The sequence below is a fragment of the Bombus affinis genome, chromosome 6 (assembly GCF_024516045.1).
Source record: "Bombus affinis isolate iyBomAffi1 chromosome 6, iyBomAffi1.2, whole genome shotgun sequence".
Classification (NCBI taxonomy): Eukaryota; Metazoa; Arthropoda; class Insecta; order Hymenoptera; family Apidae; genus Bombus; species Bombus affinis.
The window spans coordinates 17,210,285-17,230,503 of NC_066349.1; the positions used below are offsets into that span (position 1 = coordinate 17,210,285).

General features: G+C 41.4%; 2 protein-coding genes across 12 annotated transcripts in view; both read right to left on the reverse strand.

The window, feature by feature from the left end:
* The window catches only part of LOC126917663 (glucose dehydrogenase [FAD, quinone]), a 199,052-nt gene that overhangs the window by 140,984 nt on the left and 37,849 nt on the right, over window positions 1-20,219 (reverse strand). The gene's annotated exons all lie outside the window — the stretch shown is intronic.
* The window catches only part of LOC126917667 (pseudouridylate synthase RPUSD2-like), a 171,019-nt gene that overhangs the window by 140,521 nt on the left and 10,279 nt on the right, over window positions 1-20,219 (reverse strand). Inside the window, exon 2 of one of the 3 annotated variants that reach the window (XM_050724817.1) lies at window positions 11,272-11,332. The exons of the other annotated variants lie outside the window; for them this stretch is intronic. Within the exon in view, the coding sequence (XP_050580774.1) occupies window positions 11,272-11,332 (61 nt within the window). The remainder of the gene's footprint in view (window positions 1-11,271; window positions 11,333-20,219) is intronic. 3 annotated transcript variants of the gene reach the window in all.

Consider the following 20,219-nt stretch of genomic DNA (forward strand, 5'->3'; position numbering starts at 1 on the left):
CTAAGCGAACGACGCTTTACACGATTTATTCTGCACGCTCGCGATCCTGCACTTTCGTTGACTTTTACTTTCGTTGAATAACGAGGTATAATTAAGATGTCTCGTCGAAGAATGCTCTTCCCACTTTCTAACCGGCCACCGGTGAACGATTCGCTCCGAAAGAATTCGTCGATTTTCTGCCACCATGCGTCCACCTCCGCTCGAGCAGATTTCGCGTAAAACCTGGCAAAATCCTCCCGTTGCACGCTACAACGTGCAACCTATGCGGTGGCTAAAAATACCTGACGAAGAAGCGATCCAAAGTAACGAAGAGATTAAAGCAATGGGAAGAGAAGTAGAGGAGATTAACCCCTTAAAGAGAAAGATTTTTGCACGTCGTTGTTTAAGTAACAAGAGCGATATTTTGTAATATAAGTAAACGAAATATTAGGTCATTGAATGATCGGTACCTTTGAATATACATGACATTTTTGAAAGTTTGAAAAGCTAGAAGAAGCGAACGTAGCGAACTAAGGGTAACTAGATTGGAAATAACGATACAACGACAGTAACAAACAACTAATCAAAGAAGATGATCGAAGGGATCGGCTAGCTCTCTGGTTGATTGTTTGTAAGGGAGCCGATTCTGCGAAGCCACCTGTCGGCGATTTGTCATTCGGCGTACATAGTTGAACGGATAATTTATCGCGACTACTAAGAGAGTGGTAGGTTTAATTGGTGCTATAATCTGTAATCGTGGAACCGACCCAGGATGAATACGCGACCAGGAATCTCTTTCGCGGCACACGCAAAGTCGACGATAATGAGGCAGGCAACGTTTCACTTCGTGCCATTTCGGCTGGCTTACGTAAGATTAAAGATTACGTCTCTCTCTCTCTTTCTCTCTTGGTCGTTCTTTTTTTTTATCCTTTTACAGCCTCGTAAACATGATCGATCAGTCTTTATCATAGAGGATCTACACGCAGTGATAAATAATTGGTACGTCGAAAGATGGTGATCGTTGAATACGAGTCGTAATGTAAATAATAAAAACGTTTCGCCTTTAGCCCAACGTCGATATATAAAAAGTGGATTGTGCACCGATGCCCGCACCCAAGAATAATTTTCACCGTTCCTCGGTTGCGCAACGCAAAGTTTCGTGATCCATTATCGACTGCATTCGTTGGTCATCCTTCGGTTTCTCACGAACTCTCAACTTTCCTATCGATATACCGAACGGTGCTCGAAACTTTTTGAGCATCACTCCCATCAAACTAAAAACATCCCGATATATAACCAGGAGGCAGAAGTGTTATTCCAAAAACCGATAAATTGTCCGATTGTATATGACGTACAGCGTACGTTAAATTCACTTTATGAGCATTACGTAAGCGAAATTTCGCGTACGCTTTCCCTACATCGTAAAGTCCCGAGAAGGAAAGTTGCGAAAGCGAAGGTTGAGATCTCGAGGCATCGCGGCCTCCTGTTTGGCAGTGGCTCCGAAGAAGCTCGGTGTGGTGCAAAAGGAACGCATGAATGAGCAGATCTTACAATGTAGTCCAACGGTCCATTCATATGGTTCGTAATTGGCATAAGTTATTACGCGCAAGCACTCACTCAGTTGGATTTAGATTCAAAACTGATTATACTAAAACGATAATTAATCCTATCATTGGCAAAGAGACTGACAAATCTTGCACTGTAGCCTCTGACAATGGTCTCTTTCGTTGAAACGTATCGCGAGAATTCAATTACCAGTGGTAACGCTTTAAAATTATCTACGATATAGTTAATAACGCGGCAAACGTGATATGCAAATGACGGATGCGAGTTCATTAGAGAGGGAGGAGGGATTCTTCGCGTTCGAACACCACCTAATTGCAATGCAAAATTAAAGAGAATCAACGAGCCCTAACGAGCTGGGACGAACTTTCACCCTTAAGCCTCTTCTATGCATACGAAAGCGTGTTTCGAATATACTAGCTCTATTTTGATGTTCTTCGAGAACGATAGTGCGAGAATGTGCTATACGATGAACGAACGAGTGATTTTAATCACGAATGATGGAAAATTAAGCAAATATTAGAACCGGAGTATTCGTTACGAGCAAAGAGCAAAGATCCGTATCCCTGCGGAACTGAACATTTCGGTGACTCTAAATCTGTTCCACAGTGATGATTTTCGCATGACTGTGTAGATACATGAAAAATGACCGTTATTGTGTCAAAATAGATAGTACAATTTAGCTTCGCAAGGTGCAAGGAGCGTTAGATAGGACATTTTAACAAAAGAGGCAGAGCATAAAGGTAACCAATTGCCGCGCGGAAACCTTGGTTCTGGCGAAAATCTATTTTTCATCGAATAGTGTCCGAATGGTAATGGAAAATTGATACGGTCGAAAATGAATAATGAAACAGTGGTTGATGGGTTTAATGTATTTGGAAAGTAATCCTGACACGTCGGCTGCCACGTTTCTCGATGAACGATGACCGTGCCGCACCGAGAGACACGAAACCGAGTGTGTTTCATTCCGATCTCGGGATCGGCTGGACGAAGAGAAACCGCGTATAATATTCGCATGGCGGGAAGATGTGCATGGCAATTAGAGTAAAATACCAAAAACGTTGAAAGACGTCGCGTTCATCGTCGGATACCTCGTTGAATTATATCGGTGGCGTTTTCTTGCCTCCCGTGAAACGTCAAAATACCTGATTAGACAAAGTCGATTATAAATCAGCCAACCGATCGTTTATATCTTTCCCGCGGGTGTAATTCTGCTAAATATATAATTGCAGCCGGGCCGAGATTTTCGTGGAAGTACGCAAGACCAGGTTCTAATTGCAGGGAGAAGAGAACGACTGGTCGAGTGTCTCGGGACGAATCGGAGGAAATTGCTTGTTAACTCAGTTTATTCGAGTATTAGTCCCCTTCTGTTTCCTCGTTTCTCTTCTTTCTGTCATTTCTCTCAGCTATCGTTATGAAATTATGTGTCTGTGCTTTTACTTTCCTCCCCTTCGTATCTAATAATAATACGTACAGTCAATGACAAGTCTACTTATGTTCATCCCTTGAATTTCGTGCGTAAGTATTTTCATCGTCTTACAGATATATATTATTATATACATTTTTATATTGTATACCGTATACATATGCAGTCCGTCGATAAAGTCTTCGTACGTTCCATTTTTAATAAAGTGAAAGTCCACGATTTTACCACAAGATAAATATAGAATTTTTTAACCGACAGCACGTAAAATTGATTAAATTACATCGATGAACTATCGATCATTTACTAAAATACCAATGCAGTTACTCACTCGTCTATCGAAAAAACGTCATCGATGTATGATAAATACGTATGTATACATATTCCAAATAACGAGTAAACAAATATAATGTAAAACACAGAGATGGAACACTCAACGAATGTACGATCGCATCGAAATACGCTAGATACGTGCATACATATAGGAAATATTTCTACGATTTGAGAAACTTAAAGGACGATCGCTCGAGCGTTCCGCGATTGAGAAAATTTCCGAAGATGAAAGAGAGAAAGAAACAGAGATGGGGTAACTCGTCTCTTTGATGTGTCACCGCACCGCGCGCCGTTTCGTTTTCCCGGAGGGTTTGCTTACACGACACGGTGCTTGTTCGACGCCGTGTATCTCCACCGAGTTTTCACGTAAAAATAACGCGACTGCAACCAGATGCTGTCTGTATCATGACCTACCTTCATTCGAACTTCTACTCTGTTCTCCCTTTCGTCGAGGCGTTTCACGTTTGTACGATCGTCGACCGTAGAAATTATGCGACAGTTCTACCCATTTATTTTTTAAAGTCCCTCTAGCATCGTGACTATTCCTTTTACAATAAATTCTACAATATAAGACCGATAATGTCGTCAGATTCTTAAGGCAACTTTCAATATTTATCGATCATATCGTTTGTGCATGTGACAGAATTTCCAAATGTCTTTCGTGCTCCTTTAAACGCAATATTTTTGTGCCTCTTGATTATTTAGATCGAATCGAACGAACCAAAATCAAATTCAAGGTCCAATGTCGCTGACATCGATCGTTCGCGTTTTTAATTAAAAATCCACTACTACCAAAGACCGCACCGACTTGGCATATAATAATAACGTTTCGCGTCCATCCCCGTCAGCGTGAAAATTGAAGAGACAAAAAATGGGGGGCAAAGGGTGAAAGAAGCGGAAAGCTGTCTACTGTAAAAATAACAACGCGTCGTTAAAGCAGATGCAACAATGTGCATATACGGAACAAGCCACGACCTACTCTAAATCGACCATATAGCAAGATAAATATTATCGAACGATGTCTCGTTTCGGCTGCAACAATATTATCCCATTTATTTCGACCCACCCTCTGCTTGTTTCGATTTCAAATACACAGTCTCGCTGAGAAGAATTCATTGTCCCCCTCTTCGTGTCTCGCTTATAATTTTGTATTGCCATCGTTACTGTACTTTTATAATAGCGAACGCTGTTTAAAACAATTTTTCAATAAGCTAAAGATATATATACAAATAGCGTGGGAAGACTTAGCGACGATGGCGATACAGAATTTGCATATCTCCAGCTATAATAAAAAATGTTAAATTACGATTTTAATATTTCCTGTTATAAAAATATTACGGAGATTTAGGGAATTACCTGTAGAAGTTATATTTCACGTAATTTTTCAATAGCATAAGAGAGCTTAGCGGTTATGGTCGGGAATGTTAAAAATATGCAGATATAGAATTTTACGCTTTGAAATTTCAAAGTGCGACGGAAGATTAAGAAATAAAATTTTTATATTTTGTCTTGCAGAAACATTACCGAGGCATTATTCGTAGAGAAGTAATATAATCCGATATAATTCGACATCGTTGAAAAAATTCTGTTGGAACTTCCAGGATTCCTGGAGATTGAAAGAGGATTTTTAATAATTTCACAAAATTTTCGGACGATGTCGACATAGATGACATAGATGCCATAGAGATGATTCCACTAGAAAATTTCTTCCAAAATAAAAGAAAAAAGGAAATAAAACGGTCAAATTTCCACTTAAAACGAATGCTAAATTTAACAAGAATAAAATCAATTTTCCCGGTCTCGTAAGAAGCGATGTAAAATTTCAAAGGGGAAAAATGAGAGAGCGCGACCGAATTTCCTCACAGAACTCATAAACACATCACACGCGATCAAACGCATCATCGCTCGAATGCGGAAGACCATTCGCAGCCGTAACAACGACTTGGAAGAGAGCGTGTGCAGACAGACTGCGGTTGGAAATTCAATGTTCTGCATTGCAGTAAAGGGACACACTACCGACACCGAGAATGCCTTACAACGCACAAGCTTAGTCCCCCTTTAGCTTGCCACAACGTATTTCAGTCCGCGTGCAACCGTCCACCATTTTTCATCGTTCGTGGTCGCGCCAGTTAGATTTCGTGAAAGCCCGCAAAGGCGCATAATGATAGCCTTCTGGTGACAACGACGAATTTCCAAATAAAAAATCGGATTTCTTACGTCACTCGAACCTCTTCGATAGAAGAAAACTATTACGTACGTCCTTCGTAACTTTTTGATCCGGGTGAAAAATAAAAGCAAAACGAGAGAACTCTGTCCTCTATTTATTGCATTGGAAAGCTGCAAAACATCTGTATATTAAGTATAATTACATACACGTTCAAGAGATTTACGTGAAAAGTGACACGATTTAACAGAATTGATCATCCAATAGTTGCGCGTTACGATAGCAAGCTACCGTGTATCTTAGACAGCGTACGCGCTAATGACTGATTAATATTCCTCCATCTAGCTGACGATTTAAATTTAGATCTCTATTGTGATCCAAAATTGTGATCGAAATATTCACAAATATCGAATTGACGATATGCAGAAGTGATTTTTCTGCGAGAATTTATCCCTTAATACCATATACCTTACTTCAACCCTTAATAATCATAAGAGTACGATAGATCTGGCAACACAACCGCAAGCAATTTTCTAAATTTCAATCAGGCTGTAGTCTGATACCCGACGGCTGGTGGAGACGCCATCGAGACCTTTTTCCAGCCCACCCAACCGAGAGCTCCTATTATCAGGCACGCACTCGAACTTCTATCTCGCTCCCCTCTCTTTCTCTCTGTTCGTCTCGCCACCAAGCTCTCGCTACTCTCTACTATTCGAGGTATCGAGCCGCGATCATTGACCGTGCCGAGTTATCCACCGCACCGGAATCCGCTTAGCCCGCTTTTCTCGCTTCTCTCCTATCCGGCGCGCACACGCTCTCTCAACACACACTCTTCACCGCAGCGTTTTGTTTTCTCTCGCTCTGCTCCTATCTCTATCCCCTATTTTCGTGGCTGCCGCCTGGTTCTGTGTGTTCCATTCGGCAAAAGCAAGCGGCGCGGAGCATTGCAATTGGCAAGGGAGACAAATGTGGCGGGGCAGAAATTGGCCGTGGCATGTTAGGAGCTGGACAGCCAGGCCAAGCAGACAGAGGGAGGATGGTTCGGATCGTGAGCCGAGTATGTCCGTGCCAGCCCCGAGTTATTCGCATAACCGTCTCCTCCAACCTCCGACGAGCCATCAGCTCGTTTCTTCCGAGGTTTCTCCTTTCACGCGACCACGACCACGCGTACAAAAACCCTCTTTCGATCCGCCTCGCGAAATCAATAGGCGGAGGATTGGCCATATTCGTAAAATCAGGACGAGAAATTACTCGGTCAGGATTAAGGATATTTCGTCGATCCTCCGGCATGCTACTAGCTTTCATAGAAACTATATGATATATTCGCAACAGTATGTAGACCAATTGGGGGAAGTTTCAACGTTCTATCTCAGAGACACGTTAAATTGTGGAGGTGTAATGTAAGAGAACTAGGGGAATGGAGGATAGGGAAGGAGAAGAAAGAGAAAGTTCGTTCCATCAAAAGTGACGCGGTCGTCGGTAGATTAATTTTCTTGTCTTAGTGAACCTATACTTTACTTAATCGCATTAGTAGAAGCAACATCGGGAAATGTAACGTATAAAAGAAATAGTTGAGTCAAAACGATCCACTCTACCGTTAGAGGCTAAACGATTAAGTAAAAACCAATTAAGAGATATATTTGCTGTCAAGAAATTATAAAACGACGGTGGATGGAGAAATTACAGATAGGATTTATAATTTTCCTTAATTGCAGCTTATTTTACGAAGTATCTACATAAAAGCCACCCATACGGATAAAGAGTCAAGTTTCTACATTTAGAAGACGAATATTGACTTTCGACTGTTTCGGGCAGGAATTCGCTTCTAATTGAATCCACCGGATGACAGTTTGAATTTATTTTAGCAACGAGAACAGCATGTAATGTTTGGTGAGGAAACACGTATCAGTCGCTTCGGCCGAATTTCAAACTTCTGAATCAACAGTCAAATCCACTTCTTCGCCTCGGCTTTTCCATCAGACTCGGAGTTTCCTCCAGAAACCTGATGACAGTATTTGATGATATTCGCTACGGTAACGCGATTTACTGCGCGAACGTCGAAAAGCCTGAGCAGCAAAAAATAAAAAAATATGCAGCACGTCTATATTAAAGTACAAGATAAATGAGAGGAAGGTAAAGAATATACGAAGCTGACGCCAGGAACTCGAACTTGTTAGAAATTTTTATTAGGCACTTAGATATTCATCTCTTTTCCAAGTTCTGGAATAAATACCATTGTAATTACTTATAACTTTACCTGATATTTATGAACGAGGATGTACCTTTGATTTAAAAATCCTTTATAATTTCCGATTTATGCTCTGAAAGCTTGTAACGTATCGTTTAACCGCTAACAATGATGGAAAATGACTTGGAAAAGCTGACACGGATGCCCGTGTTCATAGATGTAGTTAAATCAGTCGGTGTCACCGCTAAACGTTTTATTTTACGATCCCGCTATATCGCTTCCAGTGACCATACCAGCCGTAAATGGCTCGAAAAGGATTTCCTGCGTTCGAATATAACGAGACCTTCAAGTAGATTCAATGAACTTTCCGTGTTTTACTATAGGTATACATAGTCTGGTACAATCGCGCTGTTTCTACTAGTTGTGAAAAAAAATTGCCAAAAAAACTGCACGATGACCAACGAATCGAGAAATTTATGAAACAGAGAATCGATCGGTTTGTCCTCTGAAGATTTCGCTTTATGGAATCAGCACATTGCGGCGACACAGAGCCGTCGTAACGCAATGCCGGTATGAAAACATTTTCGAGGATGAAAAGGCTATGAATAATAGGATGATGTCATTCACAACGGCCCTTAGAAACACGTCGTCGCTAACAAACTCATCCACAGTTCCACATCTGCATCACCAAAATATCCTCGAAGCCTGTTCGCTGTCACTATGACATTGTCTCCGAACGAACCGATATCCGTCGCGGTGATAAACGTGAAACTACGATGGAAACGATGGAGCGGCGGCGCTGACTCGTCATACAGAATTTACCGGCATGAAAAATGAACGTAGCAAAGTGAAAATGGTATTCACCGATGGTTACCAACATGCCGGAAACTAGGACGACCTCGGTAATTCAATACGCATCCGCCGTGTTGCTGGAACTCGACTCCGGGAACTTTCTTACCCCGTGACCGACGATACACCGGGGATTTCAGTGGTAAATCGCGCCGACAACGCTTGGATCCTGGTTCAATCGGATCGACATCAAGATGCGACACTTTGCGGGATTATGAAAAGCGTCGCAAATGTCGAAACGCTGTTCCAACGGAGTTCTTTCGCCTTCCTGGCATCCCGATGGACGTTCAGTTTGATAAACGAGTCGATTAGTTTCCGGAAGCACCGAAAGTTTGAAAACTTTGAAAGAACGTTTGAAATACAATAGAATCTGCATTATCGGAACAGCGATTAACGAATCGAACGAGAACGGAGAGCTTTATCGCGTCGTTCGCTTCTATAATCCATTGAACGTCAGAAGAGCCAACCTATAGGAATACCAACGAAGTACAAACTCGTACAATATCGACGAAATCGATATAGGAACATCAAATAGGAGGAGATCAGTAAGGTTTCCAAACGGAAGCGTAATTTTAATCAACGGGGTGGGCGGTATTCAAGTTTCGTACTCGTGATATCTCAACAAGCGTTACGTGACCGCATTGATTAACAGAATCGCCAAACACTCGCGTAACTAACCATAAGCAAATCTCGATCGAAACTTCGTTTAAACTGTCCCACCCTTTATACACGTTTTTCTTCTCTTGTATACAAATTCGCCAATACCGAATCGAAAACTAATCCGTTTAATTGCACGTAATTAGCGGCAGTTCCCATTAAACGGAGAAACACATTCGATCCAGTCGCGATACAGATTCTCGAACGCGAACAAAATAGAGAGGGCTGGGTCGGGCCTACGGTGGTGGGAGGAAGAAGACAGTGGGCAGACGTTATATTTAACGCGAGCACGTGGCCGGGCATATCTCTCCGCAGCGAAGAAAAGCTTATGGCCGTGTATGTGTGGGTACCTGTTGCCCCTGGGGACGCCCAGGCGCCTCCGCCTCCTTCACCTTCCGCCACCTCCGCCGCCGCCGCCTCCCCCGAAATCAGCAGAAATCCAAGCCGCGGGACGTGGACCCTCGAGCGACTGTGCTTTGGCCCATCGCCAAATCTCGTGCCCGGTTTTCACGGGAAGCTTGGCCGAGGCGAGAGAGCATCGCCACTCTTTTTCTATCTTTCCTCCCCCCCCCCCGTTCTTTCCTTCTTTCTCTACTTGCTCGTTACCAGCCGTGCCAGGTGTACATGCGCTAGTTTACCCCCAGGGAGTCGCGTTTCCCGAGATGAAAGCGTTGGATAAAAGTGTCGCGAATGGAAGTGAACGCGGTTTGGCTGAAGCGAATCGGAGAGGATGATCGATTTCTCGTATCTCGGGCAAATGTTGTACCAAGATCTGGATTAACTCTTTGCAGACTTTAGTCGAGTTGAATCTCATACTGTATCTTGTTACATTCTTTTCTTCTGTTATAACGTGTCATTGAAGTTAGAAAATCAACGGAAATGTACTTAGGTATCGTGCTTTCGACCTGTATTTTTCAAATACTATAGATATTGATACAGCCGAAATAAATCGCGCACGAGCTTTCGAATGCTTACTAAAAAATTAAAAACGAATCGACGCGTAAGCTTCGAAAGATTATATGTACGGAACTAAATCGTGAGACGTAGTCCCATAGACGATTAAGATGTTAGTAAGCATGTTTGCATAATGATATTTCAAAGAGAAAAATAGCACGATCGAAGAAGGTTAACGTCACGGATGATGGATTCGAGACCTAAAGTGACGATAAAAGCTGATGGGATAAGGGTGATTCTTGGTAGATCATGATCGAGGGTCTGTCGTGTAATATCAAAGATCGAACGCCGTGGGCGTTTAATCGTTGTAGGATCACGATTCGGTAAAATGTTACTTAGCACACTTTAAGAGGACCGTTGTACGCTACGTTCTACTCTGGTTCGGTCACGTTCCAAGGCATCCAGTGACATTTAGACGTTACCGAAACCAAAAGTGATAGAATAATCAGCATAAATCAATTTTCACAATCGGTGTTATTCGAGTCTATCGAAACGAATCATAAAAAGCCTTTACGCAAGTAATTTTAACCTTTTAAAGCTAGCAATCAAATTTGTATTCGATTCAATGTGAAACCGTCGTATCTTGGATTACACCGAATCTTCGGTACGATTACTCAAGTCGAAAGAGAAAGCCGGGCATTTTTCCTTCGATTTACTAATAGAAAGAAGTCAATACGTAAACCGAGCGTTTGAAATAGCGTGGCAAAAAACTCACAACAAAAATAAGAACAAACGAGAATTGAAGCAATAGGGGAGAAAGCAACACGAATGGCACGATGCACGAGCGATGCCAATGATCGATGGCTTGGGAAGTTTCTGGTTCAAGGCCAACCTGGTCCTGCCGCTATCGAGAATAAAAAAAAGGAAAAAGAGAACGCAGGTGACCGCGACTGAGAGTTGCGCAAGTATGTGATGCAAAGATCATTACGCCGGAGTGACGTTACGTTGCGCGCGTCTCGGGATGACCACCAGCTGATTAATTAAGTGAAAGTAATCTCGATGTTACGCGAGCAAAAGGAAAACGAACGAACCGAGCCAACCAACGTGAGCGGTTAAGAGTATCCAATAACAACGTACAGGCTTTTACATTGATCGGAATGGCTTGGATCTTATGGCATTCGTGACATTAAAAGATTCACTTGCACGGAGACGATTACTCACCGATGATTCGATGAACGAGACAGTTGGAAGTTTCAAAGTATAAAAATTAATCAAAAGGAATCTGAAACATTTGAACAATTGGAAATAGAAAAGGAATTTGAAAGTTCGGAGATATAAAAATGTCGGTATTTGAAAAAACGAAAATGAGATATCCGAGTATTTAAGAATTTAAATATTCCGAAATTGGAAAATATGCATATTTGAAAATTTGTTGATGGAAAATTTATATATTTAAATATTTCATAGAGTTTGAGTATTTGAAAATTCGGAAATTTAAAAATTAAAAGATCTAGGGCCATAAAATTGCTTCAAAGTTTTGACCTAGTAGCATTTTGTGGATGCCCGAGAGCGAAATAAATGTAATACAATCGCAAATTCTAGTGGGATTTTCATCCTCCTTCGGTAACTTCAGTATATCGTTATCGATAATCGTCACAGAAATGGCCAGCTGGTGAACTAGATAGGATTATCATATGTCAGTTTCGTGTCTGAATTACCGGGTCGTGGAACGTTCACTTCCAAGCGACTACTCTTACCGGTTTACGAGTGCACAGTTTCTACTACCAGATAGAGAAACCACGTGTGTATAGCTCGCTAGGGGCCTTAAACGACCTATCGTTCGCTCAAACGCCACTACGATGCGCTTGATGCTCGCCGCAACAGGAATTCGTTCGTCCTTCAGCCACCCGGTGAATTATTTCCATCTGCAGAATGAAACTCATCGAACTCTCCGACAATTTTATACCTCTCCCGACGAACATCGAACAAACGCTTTTATTTCGATACAAATCCGTATGCAAACATCTTATTTATTATATTTTCTATTCGTGTCTTTCTTTGTGTACCAATTTATTGGTTTGTTGGAAAAGATCGCAGCTCTCTTTATTACGAATTTCTATCAAATAATGAAATGTTCGAACAAATACTGCCCTTGGGTGGATACAAAAGAGAATTAAGGGGATACATAAGAAATTCGTTATCTCGTCGAATCTCGCAACATCGAAGTAACAAAAGAAGAACAAGTAATCCACCAGGACCATCAGAAATATTCGTTCATTTTCGAAATCTTATTCGAATTAGAAATCTATCCGGAATAACTACGTCTCTAGAGTTTAACAAAATTCCTCGCATTCAGCTCCCTATTCTCCTTTTCTCCTGCAATTTGTTCAACTTCTCCCCTTGAATTACATTTTTGTTTCGAAATTTCAAAGTTTCCAAGCATGTGAGAGAAACTATTGTTTGCTCGCGTATTAAACGTTTATGTAACGATAACAACGGATATGACTGGAAGCGGAGAAGGAGGCAAGGAAAAAGATCTCGTTCGAAAACCGTTCGATGAAAAGGCATAGATCGCTACCCGACCATGGTTAAGAAGCCCGCAAACGCGTTTCACCGCCTCTGAAATTTGCTCCCCGTGAAAAGGCAACGAGCCACGAGTTACGCGACAAAAGCAGAACAAGAATCAACGAACGAAATAATGACGTTGACTAACACGAAACAACCTATGTATATGAAGGAGAAGGGCACAATATCTGGCAATTATTTTCGTCGCCGTTCGGGGCTTCGTATCAAGACATCGGGGCAGAATTAATCGCAGCCAGCAGCGAAACGATTCTGCTCTGCGGGCGACGATGTTTTAATAGCCAGCATGGCAGACACCTTTTATCTTTTGAGAAATCACACGGATTACAACGACGAATTCTCGAGGGATGTAAGGATGCGATATCTCATTTACTTAATCGTAGAATGCAAAACAAACCGAGGCTGGACGTTCACGATATATTACGATACGATCTATCGATGCCGATTGTCGAGTATAAAGAAAACGCAACATCGAAGTTTATTTCGTAATTTACAACGGCGCATTTCTGTTTCTAGGTTTTCAAATGGAATTGTTAAAGTCGCATGCATCATTATCGAGACCGTTTATGACAAATTACAATATCTTTCGATATCGATTGTCAAGTTCGATGAAAATATCGGGAAACATCCAAGTTAACTCTACAACTTATAACGGCGGACTTTTCTTCCTAATGTTTGAAATGGAGCAAATCGAATCGGCAGAATCTCATCAAGGTTAAGAGCTTGAAATAGTCGACACAAATGGAAGAGTTTCGAATTAACGTGCACGAATCGTGAGTTAGTCGAAAAGTAGTCGAAAGTTGACGACGGACGCAGGCCGCAGGCCAATTTCCAAACAATTAGAAAAAGTTAAGCAGCACGCGAACTGTTTAGTTTAGCTCGGATAATAATCCTTACGTGTACCAGAAGAGCCAACTAATTTATAGCGTACCTCGACCAGTCTTCTCGACGCGACGTGCTACAAATTCGGCCCCGTTGTCACGTATTCAACGACTTACGAGCGAACTTTGGTCTTCCCTTGAAAACTCCGCTCCTCGAGATTCTTCCAATTCGCCAAGAAGGAAAGTTGCGAAAAAAAGAGATGTTATATCATCCTGACTTTGGAATGAAATCAAAGATTTCTACAAATCTTTTTTATTCGCCGTACAACGGGACGATTATTACTGCGTCACGCGTTAAATCTTAACAACGACTAAGATTTTCATTGTCAACTTTATAATTCCAGTTAGTATGTGAAATAATTCCTGTGAATATGGAGAAGCTTAATGTTCGATTACACCAATTGAACAATTTTGGCAAGAGAAAAACATTTTTTCAAAATTTCCCAATAATCGCATTAAAAACAAACAGGTCTTTAAAGCCTGGAACACCTGTCCAATGAAACAGAAACAAAGCGGTAGGAACGGCAGTAGACAAACGAGTAGAATTTTTCCCGGTTTTCCTCCCGACTGACCATTTTTTTTTTTTTTTCTCCCTTTCTCGCTCCTATTTCGACGTTAGAGCTGGTCAGCCTTGCCCGAGGTGCGTCAGAGGTGAAAGTGGCCCGAGCAAGTCGCGGTCCAGCGATTTCTGTGGATTTTTTTATTCCCCTTTGCGGCCTGGTCAGCGTGAGATACGAGAACCAACTACCGCGAAAACCAGATCAAAAGTTTCTTTTTTACCTCTCCGCCCTCGTATTCGTTTGCATAATGCAACCGTGTACGTTTCACGGCGGACACGTTCCTACGATTTTTTCTGCAACGAATCGTCTGCATTTTCGGCCTTAATTTATTACGCACTCGTAATTTGAAAAGTTAACCGGAGGAACAAAAGGTATCGGAATCGAAAATAAGAGGAAGTAATCCTAACTTCGTTAAACGAGACTCGATATTTGGTCGCAGCTCGGTGAAACACGCGATGGAACGCGACACGAAATTCTCTCCGTTCGAACCGCGAAACTTTCCATCGACTTCCGCTCTACCGGAAACCGCGTTACGATATTTTACATCTACGTATCTCCCATCTTTCTCAGATTAAACGCAAAATTCCCATTGAATTAAGGCTCCGTTTATACTTGACTCTAAAACGCGAACGTTGTTCGATATTCCTCAAAATAAGACAAACGTTTGTAGAATTTCCAAGCTTTGACCTAATTTTTATTTTTATAGTACAACTATTTGATTAATAGAGCATAAAACTTGTACCAAAGATATCACATTGACAGATACATAGAAAGATAAATAATGTAGTATCCAAATGGCTCTTAGAGAGAAAGGACAAGTGATGATGTTTTGATTTAATATATATTATTAAGAGCAACGAAATGATTACAATGCTGTTCTACGTTCTATTCTCGCATGCGGCTTTCTGACTCCCAATTCAAGCTCTGCCCACTCCGCACGCTCCACACGCTCCACACGCTCTCCACACTCTCCACACTCTACACGCTCTGCTCGCTCTACACGTTCTGCACACTCTACACGCTCTCCACGCTCTGCCCGCTCTACCTTTTCCCGTTCTTCGGAACAGGTATCCCGAAACCCCCGTGATCAAGGTCACGCAGCCTTTTCACGTAAACTGTCCACTTAAAGGACCCAACGGTACATTGTTTACAGTTCGGCCGATACCTTAGGCCTTCTGGCCCCGGTACTACAATAATAATGCAGAAATTAAATCCGATCTTATTCGCATATTCGTATATTCGCACGCGCGCGCGAACGCGCTCGTCTCGAGTTACACCAAATTAAATTACATCGAAAAATCTACGCAAACGCAGGAACAACATCGATACCATAGATCAGAACTCGCATTACGTACGACAGATTATAAATGTCGCGTGTGCACTGATTTTCAATTTCCAGACTCGTTTCGAAATCCCGATAGAGAGGTCTGGACATATTTTATCAGCACTTTTGCACCAGTCTCCCCCTGTTCCCGAGAAAATCAGCGTTGCGAGCCGAAACGCGGAGTTAACAGCCGATCGTTCGCCGGACATTATCGCGAAGGGAAATCGCAACAGGGACGAGCATTCTGCGTGCACCAGCCGATAAGACCGGATTTATTGTGTCGACGAGCGACTCGACGAACGATTCTCGGCGTCGAAACAACGCGTTTAATACCGAGCGATACGTGGCCAGCGTGAATGCGACGATAATTAACAGGCATCTCTGGACGCTTTATTCGTCGACGACGAACGTGGAACACATACGAGACTGTACGCCGCCATTGTACCCGTCGACGTAATTAAAACTCGGACGACGTCGAATGGAAACGTTCGAGTGCCTCTAAATACGGTAATTCCGTCGCTAAATGCGGACTTCTTTCGGTCGGTACTCGTGAAACCAACGGAGAAAACATAATGGCACAGTCGACGGGAAGATGAAAGGTTTCCAGTCGAATCGACACGAAACTCGATGGCTAGTAACCTGAAATAGGATAGCGACGACGACTCCTGGGTTAAAAGAGTTTGTTACCGGTGGTTGTTCGTGTTGTCCAAGTTCGATCTATGCTAATAACACTTGCACGGCGAAAGCTGATGTCGTAGAGGGTGAAAGGTGAAATTGTTGGAAGCTTCGGATTCCCAACGTGTGGTTCTGAGAAATTTTAAATCTGGGCATTCTTGAATTATTGATAAGACAGCCGTGAGATCTGAACTGGTAAAGCTGGGATCTTGAATATCGATTTAAAAAATTTTAATACTGGCGAATTAAATAAATACGTTCCTATAGAAATAATACTACGAAATATATTACGTAAATAAGATAAAACGTAGCATTCTATTTTATAAATTTCATTTATATAAAACTGTACCGTATAGTAGCGTAGAATGCGCATGATATACAAAAATATATAAAATAATGATATCGAAGTGTTCGTTACAATATCAACTGTGTGTGTATAGGATCGAAATATGAATTTGCATAAACATCTTCATTCTAGTAATAGCATACGCCAACACGTAATCCAATTCCGTGAAGGAAATGAAAGTTCTCTTTGATAGCGAATTTACATTCTTCAACGCCGTCTCGAAGATTTTAAAGCGATCAAAGGCGACTATTTGATAAACCGATGGAGCCGTGACTCTCGATACCTTACAGCTTTCGGATGGCTACGTATAAATCGGGCCGAATCCGGTTCTCAGTCGGAAGTGTTTCGCGTCCCCTGGCGAACGGAGCTTCGAGGGTCTCGTAAACTCGCAAAACCCATGCATGCACCGCTCGTCGTCTCCTAGTAGCGTAGAATGCTCGTCGTACAGAAATAGTTGGCCGAAACAAAGCGAACAAGAGGAATCATCGTGTGGCTTGCGTGTTCTTTGACGCTGTGTCTTCGGCCATTCGTACGTCTAGCTTAAGCAGGTTCGTGGGGATAACATACGTGGCGACAGGAAGCCGAAGAGGAAGACGCTTCGTTTTGATTCACTGGTCAACGTGGACGTACACTACCACTCAAAAGCAGCCATACCCTTACTTAATTTTGATGAAATATATCTCAATTACAAAATTACAGACGCAGATTCCAAACTTTATACTATGGTCTGCCCTATTTCACTGAAAAAACCGAGAAGTAGTCGGTGAAACGTAGCGAATTGCATAACATTTTATTTTATATAAAAAGTAACTTATATTTACGTTTCGATTTTTTTACACAATTATTTTTTTTTTTTTTTTTTTAATAAATACAACTCAAATAAATAGAATTTTAGAATTCGAAATCATTTAAATACACCGTATAGATAATAAATGCTTTGTCTTCTCGTTACGTGAGTCAATTTTCATTCTATTTAATGTTCGGTTGCGTAAGCTTAAATATGAACTCAAGAAATTAACAATACCATACGAAACGTCGAACGATTGTAATCTAACTCTTTTGCTAAGTATAGTTGTACGTACTAATTTAAGATACATAGAAACTCAAGCATTCCTACCTTTTACATTCAAAAATGCAAATTTCTTCCTCTTTAAATAAGCAATCGCAAACTTTTGAACGGTAATATAGTCTCAACAGCAGCGATCTAAAATATCGACCGCTTACGTAAAATCGTGCTACACATGCTACAAAATTCACACCGAAATATTCGCATTCAGACGTGTTCAAAGTCAAACATTCAAATCCAAGCATCTCGATCAAATTTCAAGTTCAAATACCGATATCAAAGAATTTGATTCAAATGTTCAAATCCAAGTGTTCAAGTTCAAACGTTTAAATACGAATGAACCAATTTAAATTTGCGTTAAACGCATCCGTTATCAAACGACACGTGACAGACACGCGATCAGATAAACGGGAATAAAATGCGAGACTGATTCTCCTCTTGTCACATTCTGGTGTATGTGCATAGACGAATTGTCGACGGCTGCACACAGTGTGGAGAATCGTGAGACGTCGCCGTATCTAAGACGATAATTATAAACCGACACATCGAGTCACGGTAGCCGACAAAGGTACACCCTGCGATCTATTTTGTGCCCGCGAACGCGTTCCATCGCGTTAGTTCCGCCGCGTTACGCACGTGAATCGACGTAATCGACGGAACGCTGGTTTACGTCCGCGCGAAACGATTCACAGCCGGGCCACTCGTTATCGTTATTTTTAATCCTGTTACGTATCGGCGTACTGATTTTTCACGTATGGCCTCTGCCTCACAGGGAAAAGTGGATCGAAACCAGAAACGACCGCATTCAGAGACACTAACTTTGATCGAAGCAATCTGCTAGAATTTCTTATTGTAAAGATGTAGATATGTGAGATTTTTGGAATTTTACGATTGGAACACGGACATTCGTTCAAATTTTTATTCTTACGGATATAATTAAGAACGTGAATGAAATCTGTTTGAAATCAGTTTGCAAATATAGTACATTCTATCGCTTATTATTATTGTTGATTGAAATTAATCGTCGACTAGCATAATTCAGGTTAAATCGTTGATAGACGTAATACAGTTCTTTCCACGCGTTTTTTCTTCTCACCTTTAATACCTTTATAGCGCAAGGCCGGTTCTCGGCCAACCTGTTTACTAATTAATTATTTATTTATTATCAATTTATTAGCGACCCGACCCATGCCATACCATTTATATTACCTATATGAGAAAGTAGTGATAATTGGCAAGCCTGGCTTTACCTTAGCCACGGAAAAGCGCGGTAATATATCAATCGTCGTTTATCTGTTAATAGAAATTGTCGTGTCCGCAAGACGTTTATATTGTACTAAAAGTATATCAAAATTATACATTTTGAATCTATCTTTGCTCGTAAATTATATACGTCTAGGTTCGTCGAGGCTTACGCAGTAACTATCGAGACAATTCCTGTTCCAAAATTACCCGAGACGTTTGGCATCCAAGATAAAGACATTTACGATATACATGCGTGATCTTACATTAATGTCTCTCCTGTTACCACACGTAAATTGCCAATTTCAAAACGTTATAATATTCGTTCGTATAACGTTCGAACGTTAATATTATATCTGTAAAAACCAAACATTTAAGAATTAAAACAGAGTTCCAAACGATAGATGAATGACAAAGAATCTTCGTAAACCTATTGATGGCGGTCAACGATCGTTCGACGATAGTACCACCGTAAAGCTCCAAGCAAAACGCGTACTTTTGTGCTTTGTGCTCTTTAACAGTTAGCTTCAACAGCTTGAAATTTCTCACGACATTCGCCCGATCTACTCTTTTCGTATCAGAAAAGATCGTTCGCGTGAAGACGTTCTACGCGGGATCTTCGAATTTCAATGAAATGACTGAAGAGGTTACGATGGTCTGGTGTAGCCGATTTGCGTATATAACAATGAAGTGAATATTCACGTGGCCGTGAACGGTTGCGCTGTGAATCATCTCTCGTGTCATGTCCAGGAAATGATAAGGCACTTCTTTTAGCGATTCATCGTCGTCACCTACCGTACGAAGCTTCTATATTCGTCTATATACCGAAACAGATGCCATTTATTGCTCATCCAGCGGATTTTATTCCTCTTTTCCCCGTACCCCGCTAATCGTACGTCCACAAAGACGAGAACGATACAGTAACGAGAATGATACGTCCTATCATCAATTTGGCAATTTTCTTACTTAGCCGCTCATCTTTACAGATTCATTTTTAACACAAAAAATATATCCCATTTTCTTTATTAGTTACTTTTTATTACGAAGAAATTTGGTCACTCCCGCTGATAAATCAAAGAAGGCGATCTCATATCATTTGCGTTTCCACCAGTTTCCAACTTTCCTTTCGAATATGGCTCGTTTCGGTCTCATTGTACGATAATTTACATTCAAATATCCTATAAAAGACATTATATCACGCCAATTTCCATTACTATTTACTTCTCATCGCGAGAATAACAAATTTCATTTTATTTTCGCCGAAAAATGTTTCGTCGTCGTTGCGGATGGCTAACTTCCCCTTCAGAGACAGGCGCTAATTTCTCTAACGACCGGCATCCAAAAGAACTCGGTGATTCTCGCAACTTCCACGAAAACTCCGGTTGTCCCAGATCGGAGCTCGATTCGAAGGTTAAAACTCGCAACCAAGGGATGATCTCGATTCGTTCACTCGCTTTTACTTCCACGCGTTTATCACCGACACTCGATTCAG